The sequence below is a fragment of the Protopterus annectens genome, chromosome 8.part0 (assembly GCF_019279795.1).
Source record: "Protopterus annectens isolate FY-2018-M chromosome 8.part0, PAN1.0, whole genome shotgun sequence".
In the NCBI taxonomy this organism is placed as follows: Eukaryota; Metazoa; Chordata; order Ceratodontiformes; family Protopteridae; genus Protopterus; species Protopterus annectens.
In genome coordinates this window covers 708,818,742-708,836,682 of record NC_056741.1, presented here as the reverse complement: position 1 = coordinate 708,836,682, position 17,941 = coordinate 708,818,742, and the positions used below count along the sequence as shown (strand labels likewise).

Genomic DNA, 17,941 nt, shown 5'->3' with positions numbered 1-17,941 from the left:
ACCATTCGTGCAGCCCTTACAAACTACCCTTTCATAGTTTCATAGTTTAGTACTAGGCTATCTGCCCTGGGGCATTTGTAAGCCTAACCATAGTGATGTGGCTTTCGCCACCCCATGAAATGGTACAAAAATGCACAGAACAGATTTAGAATACTGTGCCTCTGTCTAGTAGTGACACAATGAATGTCCCCTTATATAACAGAATTAGTTTACTGTGTCCCTGTCTAGCAGTGACACAGATGTGACCCCTGGGGTAAACTTACGATCTCCCATCCACTCATCAAGATTTCTCTTGAAAAGAGTCAGTGAGGGGCTCTGCCTAACATGAACTGGGATCTTGTTCCAAAGCATGGGAAGCCTCTGGGTTATGAATCTATGCCTCCAGCATGTCCTATTCATACTTGTGCCGAGGTTTAAGTCTTTAGCTCTCGTGGTCCTGATGGATTTGGATTTTTTGAGGTGGAGCATGTCCATCAGATCCTGATTGGACATGGCCTTGTACGTCAGGCAGAGATCACCTCTGAGCAGGCGGTATGCTACTGAATAGAGCTGGAGTTTCTTTAGTCTGGCAGAATAAGACATATGTTGGAGATCCTCTTGGTGAGGTAATTTTGTGGTCTCTCCAGCTGTTGCAAATGCCGGGTGAGGTACATACCAAATGGGGCATTGTACTCTATCATGGGTCTGATGAGGGAGGAGAATAGGGGTACAATGACATCCTTGGATCTGGATGTGAATCCCTTCATGATGAGGTGTGCAAGGTAGAATGTTTTTCTAACCACTTTGGCAATGTGGGTGTCAAATGAGAGGTCGCTGTCGACTTGGGTCCCTAGGTCTCTGATTACTTTTTCCATACTCAGTGGGTTGCTGTCTATGTGATAATTTGTGGGTACTTTGTTTTTCCCAAAGGGGATGACTATACATTTTTTGGCATTTAGTTTAAGGCCGTGACTCTGGCACCAGTTGTCCGTTTCTGTGAGGCCTTTTTGTAGGATGTATGTGTCCGCTGGTGTATCGACTATGGCGCCTAGTTTGCAGTCATCTGCGAACTTTGTCAGCCACAACCCTCCCATGTTTGCTTTAACATCTGAGAAATAAATGCCGAACAAGAGGGGTCCCAGGACAGATCCCTGTGGGACACCACTTGTGACTGGCTTTGAGTCTGACATTGCTCCAGCGATTTTAACTTTATGGGTTCTGTCCTTTAGCCAGTTTGCAACCCATCTAGTGACATAAGGGTTTACGTTTAAGCTGTTGAGCTCATCTATGATGCCTGAGTGTGGTATTGTGTCGAAGGCCTTAGCCAAGTCCAGGTAGGCTGTATGGACTGCTTTGCCCTCATCAATGGCTCTAGTGACTGTTTCGAAAAAGTCAACCAGGTTCAAAAGGCAGGATCTGCCCTTTACAAAGCCGAACTGGGTGGGGTCAAGTGTCTGTAGGTCCCCTATGTCTCTGTTTATGAGTTCCATAATGATTCTTTCCATAGCTTTGCAGACCAGGCTGGTTAAGCTTATGGGCGGTAGTTCCCAGGGTCTGTAGAGGTACCCCTTTGTGGAGTGGGACCACTGTTGCTGTCGCCAGTGTTCAGGTACATATCCTGTAGTAAGGCTAAGGTTAAATAGCATTTTTATGTGGGTTTAGCTCCTCTTGGAGTTCACGTATACAACCCGGGATACTGTCCGGTCCCATTGATGCTGTGTTTTTAGCTTTGTTGAGGGCGGTTCTCACTTGGACATCTGAGATTACAGGGAGATTACATTCAGCTGGGATAAGTATTTCTTCTTTTGGGGGTGAGGAGGGAGAAATTTGCACTGAACCTGTCAGCCAGAATGTTGGCAATATCTGTGGGTTCAGTGTATTTTTTGTTGTTGTGAACTAACTCTGAGCATATCTGAGGGTTTCCATGGGTTTCTAACATAGCTGAAGAAGGCTTTATGGTTATCTTTAGTGTCCTTAGTGATTTTTCTCTCAAAGTTGGCCTTGGATGTTTTTATGAGAGAACGTAGTTTTCTGCTAATGTTGATCAGAGATGTCTTCCCTTTATGGGATTTTGCTCTGTCGTGCAGTAGCTTCCTTCTTTTGTTATACAATTTGTTAATGGCTGAGGTCCACCAGACAGGACGCTTGCCTTTGGTGGAGAGAGACTTGGATTTATTTGGGATTGCATGATCCATGCATTCTTGGAGATGTCCATAGAAAGCATTTGTGAAGGATTCAGCATTGTGGGATGTGGTATCCACTGGCCCAGTGGGCTTAAAGGATACCATCTCAGTCTTAAGAAGAGTGAAGTCTGCTTTTGAGAAGTTTTACACTGTGGTCTTTTGTGCTGGGGGTGGAGGTGGGATATGTATATCCAGGGTGATTAGTTTATGGTCAGATCTCACTAGTGAGGGGTATACCTCCGGTGTGGAGCATTTTGTCCCTATGTTTGTGATGATCAGGTCTAGTATATTATCTCCCCTAGTGGGAGAGGTGACTAGTTGTTCCAGTGCATTTGAATTTATGAATTCCAGGAACCTTTGGGCTAGGGTGTTAGGGCTAGAATAATGTACCCAATCTATGTTTGGGTAGTTGAAGTCTCCCAGTATGATGGTATTTTGTGATACATTCATATCCTCCAATGTCTTCAGGAAGGCTGAGTGGGGTTCCTGAGATTGGGAGGGTGGTCTGTAACATGCTACCAGTTGTATAGCAGTTTTGTCTATGGTTAGTTGCACCTGTATGGTCTCTGATGCTTTATGTGTTGCTACTAACCTGGAGGTGTGGGTGTCCTTGATGAATATGGACACTCCCCTCCTTTGTGGTTCGGCCGGGTTTTGGGGCCGAAAAGCATGATACGAGGTATAGCCTGGTAGCGCTGGGGTGCTCTCAGGAGCCTTGAACCAGGTTTCAGTTACTGCACAGACGTCGATGTTCTCCATACTGAGGAGTGCATCGAGTGCCTGCATCTTGAGATTTAGACTTCTGGCTTTGAGCAGCATTACCCTTAGTTTTTTTCCATTTTTGTTTTCTAAGGAGGTGGGTTTGTCTTTTGAGCCTTGCCTAAAAAAGGCACTATGGGAGTGGCAAGAGCCTTAGCCAATATCCGGAAGCCCAGTGGTGACAGGTGCAAGCCGTCCCTTGCGAAGCAGCGTGGCTTGTCCAACATGTCATCCTAGGCAGACAGACATTGGATCCCCTTAGAATGACACCAGTACTTGAGCCAATTATTAAAGATTCAGATCTTTGTGAATCTTGGGCAAACCAAAAATAATAGGTATTTTAGGGTGGGTCACACTCGCATAATTAAATTCGTCAATAGTTCTACTTTCTTCAATAAATAAATCATTAAATTCACCTCTAACTTTTCTATAAGCCCCATTTACCTCGTTAAGTGAAACCTTTTTATAGGTTGTGCCATTTAGTATCTTTTTATTTTTTCATTACATAAGTTTATATCCATGATCACAATACCTCCACCCTTATCGGGTTTAACAATTCTCACCCCTTTGTTGTTTTTCAACGTCTGTAAACAGTCTTTCTCATCTTTAGATATATTACATGCATTACTATTAAGCTTCTTTACACCTAAATTTCGAAAATCTATTTCACACAGATTTTCAAACAGCTGTAATGAAGGCTGAAGTGGGGGATTGTAGGTACTGGATATATACAGTGGATTACTTGTGTACTTAACATTGTGGAACAGTATACTCAAATTTAGTCCCCTAACAAACTGTTTTAGGTCCACTATGGTATTACTCACATCTATTGGTTTGGCTGGCACAAAGGACATACCTATAGCTAATAAATCACATGTGACCTGATCTATGCACACAGAAGAAAAATTAAACACTTTAAAGTCACGTTTAGAATTCAAATGGATAGTGGGGTAACAAGTTGGAGGTTCCAATCAATTACTTCCGACCTCATATGTTGCATCTCAGACCCCCCCCCCCATATTCCCCCTTGAGTTGGGGTATTTGCCCCTTCTCCCCCAATGCATTTACGAGTCCGTTTGTTGGATGTTCTCCTGGTTGTTCCTTTGCCTGCGGCATTTAGATCGCCTCAGGGGTGGGAATTCCTCCTCTTTTTTCTAAAAAAAGCTTCTGTTTCGTGGGTCTGTGCTCTCACATGGTTGGTGCATTACTCCCCCAGTTCTGAGACTTAGGTGGTTCAAGGTAGGCAGAATTAGTATTATATTCCGCCCTATCCCTATCTCTTTTCCTTATTTTCCGGTTCTTTATTCTATTCATTTGATTCTCTATGCTTTTAAAGATCCGGTTATAGTCATATATATTAGCCGTATGAGCTTCAGCAGTTAGAATATCTTTGTCCAAATCACATGCATCAATGTCTCTTTGGTTATGTTTGACCACCATCTCCATGTATTCAAAACCATGGCGATCAAACATAGCTGTTAATTCTTTGTGAAAGGGAAACGTATTTATGGACACCTGAGAGATATAAAAAATGAAAATGACAAAAATGCGTTAGCAAAGCATTGCATAGAATTTCCGGACCACACTTTAAAATTCGCTATCATTGAAGCCCTTGACCTTGATAAAAGGGGTGGCCCCTGGACATTAATACTTGAAAAACATGGAGCGCTTTGGCAGATTAGAACAAATGCCACACAGTGGCCGGGCCTCAATGACTCATTTTCATTGGCATGTTTCCTAAAATTGAGAGCCTTAGATAGATGAGGTTTGGTTTATTTGTAAAAAGGGAGGTGAAGCATGAGAATGTCATTTATTTTATGTTACTTGATTGTCCCTTATTTCATGCTGGTAAAAATAGCTATTTTTATTTAAGGTTTTTATGTACAATTTTTAAATATTTAGGGCTATTCCTTTAAAGTAATAGAAATGCAAAACATTTTAAAATATATGTTTACAATTCCTTTTATATAATTGTTAAATAAGTTGACGCATAGGATATGCACCTAGAGAGTTAAAATGTGAGATGCATTTATACAGCACATATACATATATAATTGTTTAGGAATGTTGGTTGGCTTGTTGTAGTGAATACAGGGCGTGTGTTGAGTCATTGCATTCAAAGATGATAGCATAAAATTACTTGTATTGTTTGTTATGGCATTCTGAAGAAGTCTCTGAATAAGCAGAGATGAAAGCGCTTAATTTTACTGTTTTGTTACTTCATTTTAAAAGCGGTGCTAAATAAAATATTTTTTTTATCGATCTTGGCATAACAGCATATTAATGTGGTCCTCAGCTCTGCTAGTGCCTTTAAGTATTCATAATTATAAAGTGTTTTATGTCCACAATGGATAAAAGAATGGCAACGGTGTTGCCAAAACTGATAGATAAGACTACTGTGGTTTTATGGAGTAGCAGCAAATATTTGACAACATTAATAGAGCAGTGATGAACCAGAGGGAAACAGAATGTAAGAAAAAACACTGTTGTTGGTGGATCTGGATGCAGACAAAGTATTCAACAGAGTAACCTGGGATTTTATGAGGATGATAATGGAAGAATTTGCATTTCTAGATACAGTAAGGTTAATTAGGTGGATATACGAGGGATCAGATGCAAAAATCAAAGTGTGAGGGTTCCTCTCTGATAAGATGCGTTTGAAGAAAGGAACCAGGAAGGGGTGTCCTCTTTCACCTTTGTTATTTCCGTTACATTTAGAACCAGTCAATGAAAATAAGGGACTCAAAAATTCAAAGATATAATTGGCATGGTATTGAAGAAAAGTTGGTTTTATTTGCAATTATTATTTTGTAGCAGAATAAAATTGTAGTGAAGAAACACAGCCAAAGTAATAAAACACACAAAATTTAATAGAGGTAAGCGCTTTCACATCTGATATGATGCCTCTTCAGATCAGATGTGAAAGTGCTTATCTCTATTAAAATGTGTGTGTTTTATTACTTTGGCTGTGTTTCTTCACTACAATTTTATTTCTGCTGTTTGGACTTGTTGCTGTAGTGAAGTTTATCCGCAGTGACCTTTTTTTCACTGCTTTGGATAATTATTACTTTGTACCTGATAGAACCAAAAAAGAACATCTCAGTGTTGTGGAACATTCTAAGATAGTTCCACTTTTTAGGGATATAAATTAAAGAAGATAAAAATAGCAATAAACTATGTGCCCACACATGAAACTGATTCAGCAATACCCACATTTATAGGGACATGATAAAAAGAAGTACTTAGCAGTATGGGTTAAAAAGGATTATGTTGTGGCAGCTAAGGCTATGCATGCAGAAACTAAACAAAAGATAATACAAAAACTGAGAAACTGGAATCTCTTGTCTATGGATATGAATAGCAAGATACAAGCAATAGAAAATGTAGTCCCTTTAGTTGTATACACAGGTCAGACATTTTATCAATGACAGGAGAAGCTATAGCTAGTAATTAATAAAAAAAAAAAAAAAAACACAAAGGATTTTATCTTGGAGGGGAAGATGGCAAAAATTCAAATAGGATAAGCGGAGCCTTTCAATGGAACAAGGAGGTTAGGATTAACTGTTTTGAAGGGATATTTTAAAAATATGCAGTTAATGCTCATATACATAACTCAAGCAGAAAGCTACAATTCAAAGTGGAAAGGGATGATGAAGTGGGGGATGTAATTCAAGAAACAAGGAAATAGTAAGATTTTTGGAAGCAATTCCTTAAGGAGAATAACAGCAGTTATGCAGATTACTGTATTCATAAAGTAACAGAAAGTATACCAAGAACCAAGCCAACACAAGAATTGAGAAATGAGATGCTGCCAATAGGGATGACTGCAATTATGGGTGCAGAGAACAGGCAAGAGGGGGATGGAATTTACTGGAGGAAGCTGTCAAAGTAACCAATGTACTGAAAAAGGATAATTAGAGAAGGAAAGGTAATAAAACAGGAAAAGGCCAAGAAGACATTTAGACTACAGGCTAGAGAATGCCTACCCTATCAAAGATTGATATCTGAATACAGGGTAAGAGAGAGAGAGGGGAATCCTAAATTAAAGACCTGGTTGTGTTTTCAGTTGAATCTAGAACAAAAGCTAATACTAAAAAGGGATAATTAGTAAGGCATATAAAATATTGCAGGATAACTATATGAATCAATCACAGGAGGTCAGAAAAGTTGAGAAGAGAGACAAGATAAGCAATTCACAATGAAACAATTGGCCAACAAAAGTATGGCCCCTAAATATGCAAAAAATGTCTAGATTTTTTAGGAATTTTGCCTGTAAGTGTTTGCATAAGTACTTTTACACCCCAAGCAAACTCCCAAAAATGTTTCCTTATGTAGATGGCAAATGTCAGAGGTGTAATGGGGAAGAAAGAGGTACCTGGGAGCATATGTTTGTGGAGTATGATGACATGGCAGACTTTAAAAATTCCCTACAGAGTATTCTGTCAGAAATACTGGGCGAGCAAATGAGTATAACTAAGGAAATTATTTTTTGAGCTGGGATACAGGATCTGAATTACACAGACATAGTAAGGTCTAGTTACGTTCAATTCTGGTGGCTGCCAAACAAGTAATTACTACAAAATGAAAATCAAAGTCTAAATCAACCATACTTGAAGTAGTGTGTATCACAGCAGAGATAAAAGAACAGGAAGTGTGATCTTTACAAAACAGGAGTAAGTTATACAGAAAAAATGGTAACTCTAGGAACAATCATGCAGGAAAATATTTTAGAGGAGGGATGAGGTTTAAGAGAAGCCTGGAACTGAACAATTTGGTACTGCTGGTTTAATTATATTACACAGACAATACATGTGATGAATAAGGTTTGTAAATGCAAACTTGTTAATATGGTTTGATTACTTACATGTCAGTTTGTCTATGTCACAAGTAATAATTCATTAAAGGTGATTTTTTTAAGAAAAGGGTTTTGATTACCTAACTTGCTTTGGTTTTCATTTAGTGGCATACTCTTGACTTTTTTTGGCTTTGACCAGAAAAGCAAAGGCAACACAAAGATTGTAACACTGCTCCAAAACAAGTTACTGCATGCTGAAGACTAAGTACAGAGTGATCAGATGTCTAATTTTAAAAGCAGCATTACTACTTAGGAGATATGGTGGGTGTGAGTGGAAAGATCTCTGCCTTGCAGATATACACTCTGCTGATCAATTCTGACTACAGATCACTGTATGAGGACATTTTTTTTTTTTTTCATTTTCCCCTGATATACACTGTATTTACCTTTGTTCTTGTGGCCCATGAAAGAATGAGTATAAGGACACATTCACTTTTCTTGAGACTCACTGTGGCTGACAAGACTGACTTGGGCCACTTCACTTTTTCAGTGGCCAGCTGTTAAACGCATACACATACTCCCCCCATTTAACTTCCATAAAATATATCATTGCTGGAAACATCAGATTACTTATTTACATTAAAAATATGTTATAACCACTGCTATTGATACTTATTTGACTGCAGAAAAGATGATGTCCCTAAGAAATGAGCTGCATAGCACTAATATACTGAGATATTCCCACAGTGCTTTTCGCATATAGTGGCACATCACCACAGACTCATTTCCGTATAAGGCTGTGACACTGAATAGTTGCAGATTCTTTCAAACTCCCCAAAACAATACTGAGACTGAAACACAGCAACAATCAAAATACACAGATTTTCTGACTTATTTTAACTTGTAACCTTTCCCCATTAAAAAGAAGAAGTTAACAAATATCTTGTGCATTACAAACTGGTAGGGCCAGAAAAAATATGCAGAAAACATTCAAAATCAGCAACAATTTTTTATAACAAGTTATTTTTCCCATTTACACAGAGATGTTTTGCACACTAAACACATCCGGTGTAAAGGGTGGCTGGCAGTTGTCTGACAGTACAGTACCGTTTTACCCTTTTGTATTTCTATAGTTGTCTTGTTCTTAAAAACTAGCTAGCTATTTTTTTATTCAACTTATGTTTCATGCATAGATACCAGCAGCATCTAAAACTGTTCTGTGACACTGGTGTTCACAAGCAGTGGTTCAGTTAACTTCCTGTTTTCTGAATGCAATGAGGAGGGCAGTTTTGTTACATTTGATTAGTTACCTACATAATGCAATGACTTGGAAAACAATGACTGCTACAGAGTCTGAGTGGCTTACGTTTTTGATTATAAAAAGAAATAATGATGGTAACCATAATACTATCGAGATTTTTTTTCCAAAGAAAATAATGTCATGGTTTGGTGATCTAGACAGAATATTTCTAGATTATATGTAGCACCTTAGCAAATTTCCAAATAATGTTAGCTGTCATTTAGGATGTTAAGGCAAGCACTAAACAAAAAGGTATTACCATATCTGTGCAAAAAAATGGCCATTTTCTAGACCAGTATTTCAGTAAATATGAATGATCTTAAAATTAAAACCCACTACATAAATTACTGACAATGCAGACACTACAAGGGTGTACTTTTTCTTTTTGCTCATTCGACCAAAAATTGTGCCCCCCCCCCCCCCCAGTCTATATATGTTTTTCAGAAATAACAAAGCAGTCAGGATTCTGATTAATTTTGTTTACACAAATAATTACATGGCCTGCAACTCTGTGATGATTATAAAAAGATCTAATCTTAATTCAGAATAGCTCCTATGGATCCTGCTGTACCCCTTCACTCATTACATACTTAATGCAATTCTTGACCCTGTAGAAGCCAGAAACAATCTTAGAACTCAATGGTCAGGAAGACAAACAGTCTTGGACAAGGGGACAGACTACAGCAATGTGTGCGTGAGTACACACACACACACACACACACACACACACACACACACACACACACACACACACACACACACACACACACACACACCTTCCAAACCTACAGGGAGTATAAAGGAACTCCAAAGTCACCTGCTTCATTGGAAATCTGGGGAAAACTGGAATATCCAGCAGAAGCCTAAACGAATGTGGACAGGATGTGCAGACTTTGAACATAAAACACCCCAGGTAAGAACTGGACTGGTAAAAAGTACAGTTTTGTACCTACCATAAATGTAGATGTTCGAGTGCTAATACAGCTGCAGTCATAACAGATGGGTTCTCCTGCAGTCAGGCGGGTCCGCGGTCGGCCGAATTCCAAAGTCTAGGTCCGGCGTCAGCTGTCGTCGCTTCTTCCCTGACGTCAGTGCAACAGGGGTATAAAAGAACCAGCAGACGCCATTTTCTTCAGTTTTTCTTGCCCCAGATGTCAGGTGCCCCCAGAAGGAAGGCAATACATAAATTTGTGTAATACAGCAATGCCATATAATCAAAATACAGTAGTTGCAAGCAAATACACCATAAATGAATACCCCAATCAGGTTGTATGAGGAAGTGTTAGCCAAAAGGCCTGTCCCAAGAGGGGAAGGAGGGAGGGAAACCAGGACTGCAGCTGTATTAGCACTCGAACATCTACATTTATGGTAGGTACAAAACTGTACTATGTTCATCATGCATACAGCTGCAGTCATAACAGATGGGTAGAATCCCAAAGCTAAGAAAGGGGTGGTAGGCACTAGGTGGAACTAGGAGGAGCCAGGATGCCCTGCAAGACTGCAGTGGCAAATCCTTCTCTAGTTTTGGAGTATAATGGTAGGTGGTAGTGCTTGGAGAAGGTATGCACAGAACTCCAAGTGGCTGCTTCCAAAATATCTTTGGTAGGAACTCCTCTGAGGAAAGCTGCAGAGGTAGCTGTGGCCCTTGTGGAGTGAGATCTGATGCCTGCAGGTACAGTTTTACCATGAAAAGAGTAACAAAAGCGTATGCAGTGGGCTATCCATTTTGAAATTGTCTGTTTGGAAATTGGCTTCCCTTGAGCTCCTATAGCATAGGACACAAAGAGCTGTTCTGATTTTCTGAAAGGCTTTGTTCTGTCCAAATAATAACACAGCTGTCTGTGGATGTCCAAGGAATGTAGTAGTCTCTCCCCTTTGTTTTGAGGATTAGGGTAAAAGGTAGGTAAGTGTATAGCCTGATTCAAAGCTACCCTGGATACCACCTTTGGCATAAAGGATGGGTTGGTTCGTAAGGAAACTCTGTCCTGATGGAAGATGATAAAAGGCTGCACAGCCATGAGGGCTTGTAGTTCCGATACCCTACGAGCTGAGGTGATAGCCAGAAGGAAAGCTGTTTTCCAGGACAAATATTGCAAATCTGTTGAGGCAGCTGGCTCAAAAGGAGGCAAGGTCAGCTTTTCTAGAATGAAATTGAGGTCCCAAGCAGGTATTGGTTGTTTTCTTGGGGGTTTTATATTCTTAGCCCCTCTGAGGAACTGTCTTAAGAGAGGGTGAGAGAATAAAAGTGGATCAGTGTTGTATTCTGCAGAAATGGCTGAGGCATGGATTTTGATGGAGGAGAATGAAAGTCCACTGCTTAGCAGCTCAGCTAGATACTGTAATATTTGAGGTAAATTCAGTTTTCCAGGATTCTGGCCCTTTTTCTCATTCCAGGCACAAAACCGTTTCCATTTTGCGGAGTAAGCTTTTCTAGTAGACGGCCTTCTGGCCTCCAAAATGACATCCTGCACCTCCTTGGAGAGGAGGGTCTGTTGTGATGCTAAGGAATCTTCCATGCGGCCAGACTGAGTGTTTTCAGCTGACTGTGAAGAGTTTTGAAGCTGTGCTGAGTCAGAAGAGGAGGCATTAGAGGTAGGGTCCATGGAGGGGAATGCGTCAGGCTCCTCAGAAGTGGGTACCAGTGCTGTCTTGGTCAGTCTGGAGCAATGATAATCATCTTTGGTCTGTCTGCTCTGGTTTTTAAAAGAACTTTGGGCAGCAGAGGAATAGGTGGAAAGGCATAAACTGTCATTGTTGTCCAACTGAAAGAGAGAGCGTCCACTCTCCAGGCCTTTGGATGAAAAGTCCTTAAGCAGAATTTTGTCAATTGGTGATTTTTGTGGGAGGCAAAGAGATCTATGTCTGGCCTTCCCCATGCTTGAATTATCTCTGTAAAAACTTGAGGATGAAACTTCCATTCGTGTGGATCTGTCATATTTCTGCTTAGGTTGTCTGCCAGCGTGTTTTCCTTGCCTGGCAAATACTGTGCTTGAAGTTCGATTTGTAATTCCAGAGCCATGTTCCAAAGTGACATGGCCAGCCTGCATAGGGGGTATGAATGGGTTCCTCCCTGTTTGTTTATGTACCACATTACTGTGGTGTTGTCTGTCCTTATCAATAGTTGACCTGGATGCAGAAGGTTTTTGAAAGCTATAATAGCATTTATTACTGCTAGCATTTCCTTTTGATTGATGTGATGGTGCTTTTCTTTTTGGGACCATTTGCCCTGAATGCACCGATCTGTCACGTGCGCCCCCCACGCGTAGTCCGAGGCGTCTGCTGTGATGACTTGATTTGCTTGAGGCTTGCAGAATGGGAGACCTGTGTTTGTTTGGCATGATTGAGCCCACCACAGAAATTCCTTTTGAAGACATGGAATTAGTGGTATTATTGCTTCCAAACTGTGGCTGTGTTGAGACCATAGGTTTTTCAGGTACCAGTGAAGTTTCCCCTCATATGCAACTTTGCACATGGGATTAGTAGGATGCAAGATGCCATGAATCCCAGAGCCTGCAGGATTTTACTTGCAGTCAGCCTGGTGAAATTTGCTAGTGTTCTGAAGTATTGAGTTAGCTGCCCCTGCTTCTCTGGCGTGAGGGTAGGTCATCTGGCTGTTTGTGTCCAAGTTGGCACCCAGGAAAATTATTTTCTGAGAGGGTATTAGCCTTGATTTCTTTTTGTTGACTGTGTATCCCAGAGAATTCAACAACATTATTACAAAAGCCAGATGTTTCAGAAGTATGTGCTTGCTGTCCGCTTGGATCAGGCAGTCACCCAAATATGGATATATTTGTATCCCTTGAAGTCTGCAGTAGGCAATTACTGATGCCAGCCATTTCGTGAATACTCTGGGCGCAGTAGATAAGCCAAAGGGCAATGCAGAGAATTGATAATGGCTTGAACCTGCAAGAAATCTGAGGTATCTTCTGCAATTTTGCCTGATTGGGACATGCAGGTATGCCTCCTTGAGGTCCAATGTTACCAGCCAAGACTCCTTGCCCAGCATGGGAAGAAGCTGCTGTAATGTGAGCATCTTGAATTTTGGTACGAGTAAAAATGTGTTTAGGATGGATAGGTCCAAAATAGGTCTCCAATCTTTTCCCTTCCTTGGTACCAGGAATAGTCTGGAATAAAAACCTTGACCTTGTTCGTGAGTAGGTACCTCTTGAATAGCTTTCATGTCCATGAGATCTGAAATTTGTCTTTGTGCCTCTGCCCTTTGATTGTGTGGCAGGTTTGGCATGCCTCTCATTTTTGGAAGGGTGTGAAAATGGAATCTGTAGCCTCTGTTTATAATGTCCAGGATCCATTTGTCTTTTGTGACAATATGCCAATTTTTTGAAAATAATGCCAGTTTTCCACCTAAGGGTGCTGCCATTTGAGCCTTGCTTGGCATGCAAAGGGGAAGTCATTGGGCTTGCTTTCTGAATGGCTGCGAACTATCCTCACCACCTCTGTGTAGAAGCTTGCCACTGTCTGCCTCTAAACGATCCATGAGATTGCCCTCTGCCCCTCGGGCGCCTGTATCTACCTCTTTGGGGTCTGCCCGTGGCTGGAAAGGGCCAATTTTTGGAAGGCCAATTTCTACTGAAACGCGGGGGTTGTACCTGTAGAAAATCTTTCACTGTTTGCACTGATTTAGCCTTTTCCGCCATTTTCTTTAATACTGCCTCAGCTTTAACACCAAATAATACATCCTTTTGTAGAGGGGCATCTAGTAATTTAGCTTTGACATGATCTGGTAAGGTTTGCTCCTTGAGCCAGGCATGTCTACGTATGACTGATCCTGTAACAGCAGCTCTACATGAGGCCTCTAGAGCATCAAAACCACATTGCAAGGTATGTTTACCCACTTGTTCTGCACTATGCATCAAATCCTGCAACTCCTTCAAGTCTGGTTGTTCAGGTTGTGACATTTTACTTCTCAACTGTGATAACAGAAACTGTTGGTACTTTAGCATATGGAACTAGCAGTTTAATGCCCTCATGGTTAAGGTGGCAGAGGTGTATACCTTTTTTCCCCACCTTTCTAAGGATCTGGAATCTCTCTCAGAAGGTAATGGATTTTTAGCAGTGGAGGCCTTAATTCCCTTGGGGCCCTGTGAGATAGTTTCTGGGTCAGCTGCATGGCTTTTGTATAACAATTGGTGCGAGTCAGGAACCCGGTAGTACCTGTCAGGCTTGACTGGGGCTGGAGGTAAAGAATCCGGGTTAAGGCAGGCCTCCGAGTACACATCACCTAGTATGTCTAAGACAGGAGGTATAGCCAGAGGCCTGTGCTGAGGTAGCAAGAGAAAATCCCTAAGCCTTTTCTTGGAATCTGAGTACTCTTGGCCTTCCCAGTGTAAGTGTTCCCTTAAGGTATGCAAGGTTTCCCCAAATGAGTAATCCTCTGGGGGGGGGGGGGGGGACAGAGGGAATGGAGTCCTCTGCCTTAGAATCTTCAAAAGGGGAGTAAGAATGTTCCTTTTCATCCGAGTGCTCTGAAATAATGGAGGCCTGGTCAGAGGAGGGAGATTCTTCCTCCACTCTGGGCCTTTTGTCCGGGGGGGGGGGGGGTTGAGAACCCCTGATAAGGGTAATTAAATCCTCAGCCATTTTAAGCATCTGTTTTTTAGGCATGGGGCCTGGAGAAGGGCCCTGTGTAGCTTGTCTCTTAGAATGCATGGCTGCTTTAGACTTAGTGAAAGCCTTGATGGAAAAAGAAGAGGAAGGTCTAAAGACACCTTGAGAAGAGGCAGACCTGTCTATATTTTGAGATTCACCACCAAGAGTGGCTTCGGTATCTGTAGTCGGGGTGTGGGCCGAGGAGCCTGCGACCTCGGGCACAGAAGACACCGCCAATGAAGTGTCGTCGGTAGGCAGGGGCTGCGTATGCGCCTCACTGAGAACCGGACCACCTGTAATCGGCTTTGGCGTGGTGTCGGTGGAGGACGCGGACCTCATGTGTCGGTCCTTATCTTGGCGTTTTTTAGACAAAACTGGAGTCGGAGTATCCGACGATATAATATAGTTAAATTTTTTGCCAAAATAGTGCTGGGCGAACTCCGCCCGACGCTTAATGGTGCGTTTGTTGAATGTAGCACAAAAACGACAGACCGAGACATCATGGTCTGGGCCTAAGCAAGGAATGCAAAGTGAATGAAAATCCTTATGCGGTATTTCCTTCCCACATGAAATACAATTATTAACTTTGTCTGACATCGATCTGAGGCAAGAAAAGTTTCCCCAATGGGGTACTTAGCTTTCAAGAAGACTTCGGTTGCAAAATTTTCGTAATTTCAGGAGCTGGCCGACCGGCACTTGCGAACTGCTTCTGCTTTGGGCACCGCGCGGCAAGAAAGACTGAAGAAAATGGCATCGGCTGGTTCTTTTATACCCCTGTCGCACTGACGTCAGGGAAGAAGCGACGACAACAGAAGCTGGACCTAGACTTTAGAATTCGGCCGACCGAGGACCCGCCTGACGGCAGGAGAACCCATCTGTTATGACTGCAGCTGTATGCACGATGAACATCATGCACTGTATGGTAGCAATCATAATCACAGAATCAAGTGTGCTGCCATGCTGTTCCTCTATTCAACTAAAACATGCACAACACTGCTTAATGTTTTATTTCAGGAGTACAGACTCCCTCTTGAAAAAAATCCTGCTTCAAAAATTAGTGCATTACATACAAATGTCCAAACTAGCAAAAATGAAAAAGTTACTGCTCATTGATGCATTACAAAAAAAAAAAAAAAAATACATGAAGTAGTGACTTACAAGTTTTCAGCCTTTCAACTGTCCAAGTCAGGGAACCTCATTTTGAATAGGAAATGCTTCAATGCAAATCAACCCAATAAATGCAACATACTTTCAGGTATTCCAAAACATTTTACAAAATTCAACTGTAAAAAATGCAAGAATACTCACAAACATTGGCATATCTTGTGTTTCGCTAATGGCTGCTTTCATCATTGCAACAACCTGTTCATTTGTAATTACTTCCTGTAAATCAAAAAAAAAATGCTGATCACAGACAATAAAACTGAAAAAAAAACTGCAGAGAACAGACAAAAACTTAATATATTTGCAGAAGTCATGAAGATTACAACCACCAGCTTCTGCCTCAGTGATTACTGCAAATATTTCACTGCTTACATACAGCACACACGAAAAGAAGATCATGCCTACCAGTGCCTATCCTTCCCAGGATCATAATGAAAAAGTGAAATCCTCTCAAACTCTTCACTTACATTCAGGCTCCCAATGCTAAGATTTCACCCTCATTACTTTTTCTAGGTATACATTCTAAACAGATGGCCAACATCAGACGTGTACCAGTCATGAACAGGTAACTAATCAGATAAAAATCAGATGCAACAGCCAGGGTGCTGCAAAGTGTACTGAACACAATGCTCAGTAACAGTACAGGGATTACAATAAGGTCTCCGATCATAACAAAGATGTGTGTTCAGGATAACTATGTCAAAAAATTCATGTTGACTGCAGAGTGACTACTTAAATCCATGTCAACAATACATAACAACCTACTTATGAAAGGAGAGACTAACATAATTCTTCATACTACATGGAACTTCTGCTGCTCCAATATACTACTAGTTACAGGAAAACGTAAAGGTGCACAAAGCATTTTACATCTTTGAAAGACAAACATTTAGTACTAAAAAGTTATTAGACACTTCATTCTGCCACACTTGTGTGTGACAGTAAAGTGCATCATAGATTAAGGCCATTTTAGCTTCCCACTGCTGATCTGAAATGCCAGTACTGGTTGTGTTGTCCTGCTCTAGTGCATAACTATAAATTAACAGAACTGCAAGGTTTTTAACACAGCGTTGGGCAGTATTCATAGTCATTGAGCTTGGGCATTGCAGTAAGATGTGCTGGCTGCTCCTAAGCTCAAATGAGATAGGATTCATAAATTTCAATGCACTTAAGTTCAATGGTTTAAACAGCTACTTAGCCTTAATTAAGGCTTCCTGCCTTATGTTTCATAGTCACTTTTTTATGTCTTGTCCAGAATGGCTAGAAAAACTTCAACAGTACTTTTTTATATATCATTTGCAACTGAGTTGAATAAGTCTCCTGTTGGCTTACCTATTTCTTACATTGTGACAGCGTTTGTTACATCAGCGATATAAAATGAGGCTTTTTCTAGGAATACCATCGGTCTACATCAGTTAGTGTTGAGAGGTAAGGAACATAACTGCTAGTTATAGTGGAAGGGTTTTAAAGTAGAGAAGCGGATGGTCTATTTCCATTATGAGAACTATTACCCCTACCGTCACCACTCCCCTTCTGCATTCTCTGCTAATCATCTTCACATTCCACAAGTGCTGCAGAAGCCTTATAGGTTCATAAATTAGTACTACGCTAACGGTCCATGTGGACCATTTTAAGCCTAGCCAATTATCCCATGTGAGAATCAAACCCTGCACTTTGCGTCTGTAAGATAAACACCTTAACCATTATGCCAAATGGACTCATTTGTGAGTACTGCTCTCCTGTTACTGATTCTGAAAGGTGTCCTACAGAATACACCCCCTTACTTCTCATTTATAGCAATACTGTCAACCAATAATTAACTCAGAACCTAAGCTCACTCTACTTGCTTTGGCTCCCATTTTATACAAGGCATTTCCCAGGTGTCCTCCGAGCATCATAAGGATATAACAAGTGTTATTTGATTTGTGCTGCATCATGGTATCTTCTCTGTTCTCTTGGATCATAAGGATATGATTATCCACACGACTGTAGCCCTCTATCATGAGTCGTGCTCCCTACGGGTGCATCATGCTTAAAAAGTTTAATCAAATGTTGTGACAAAAGTGACCAACTGACACCTGCCATCCTGCTATTGAAGCTTTAGTAAACTTGGCAATGAATGTCTCTGTATTAGACATACCCCTTTATAGCATC

At 41.1% G+C, this 17,941-nt stretch overlaps 1 protein-coding gene across 2 annotated transcripts in view; it reads right to left on the bottom strand.

Annotated features, from left to right (window-relative positions):
• Positions 1-17,941, bottom strand: part of GON4L (gon-4 like) — a 3,426,849-nt gene that overhangs the window by 2,433,156 nt on the left and 975,752 nt on the right. For both annotated transcript variants that reach the window (XM_044080158.1, XM_044080159.1), the window contains one exon: positions 15,932-16,006. In XM_044080158.1, coding sequence (XP_043936093.1) covers positions 15,932-16,006 — 75 coding nt within the window. The remainder of the gene's footprint in view (positions 1-15,931; positions 16,007-17,941) is intronic.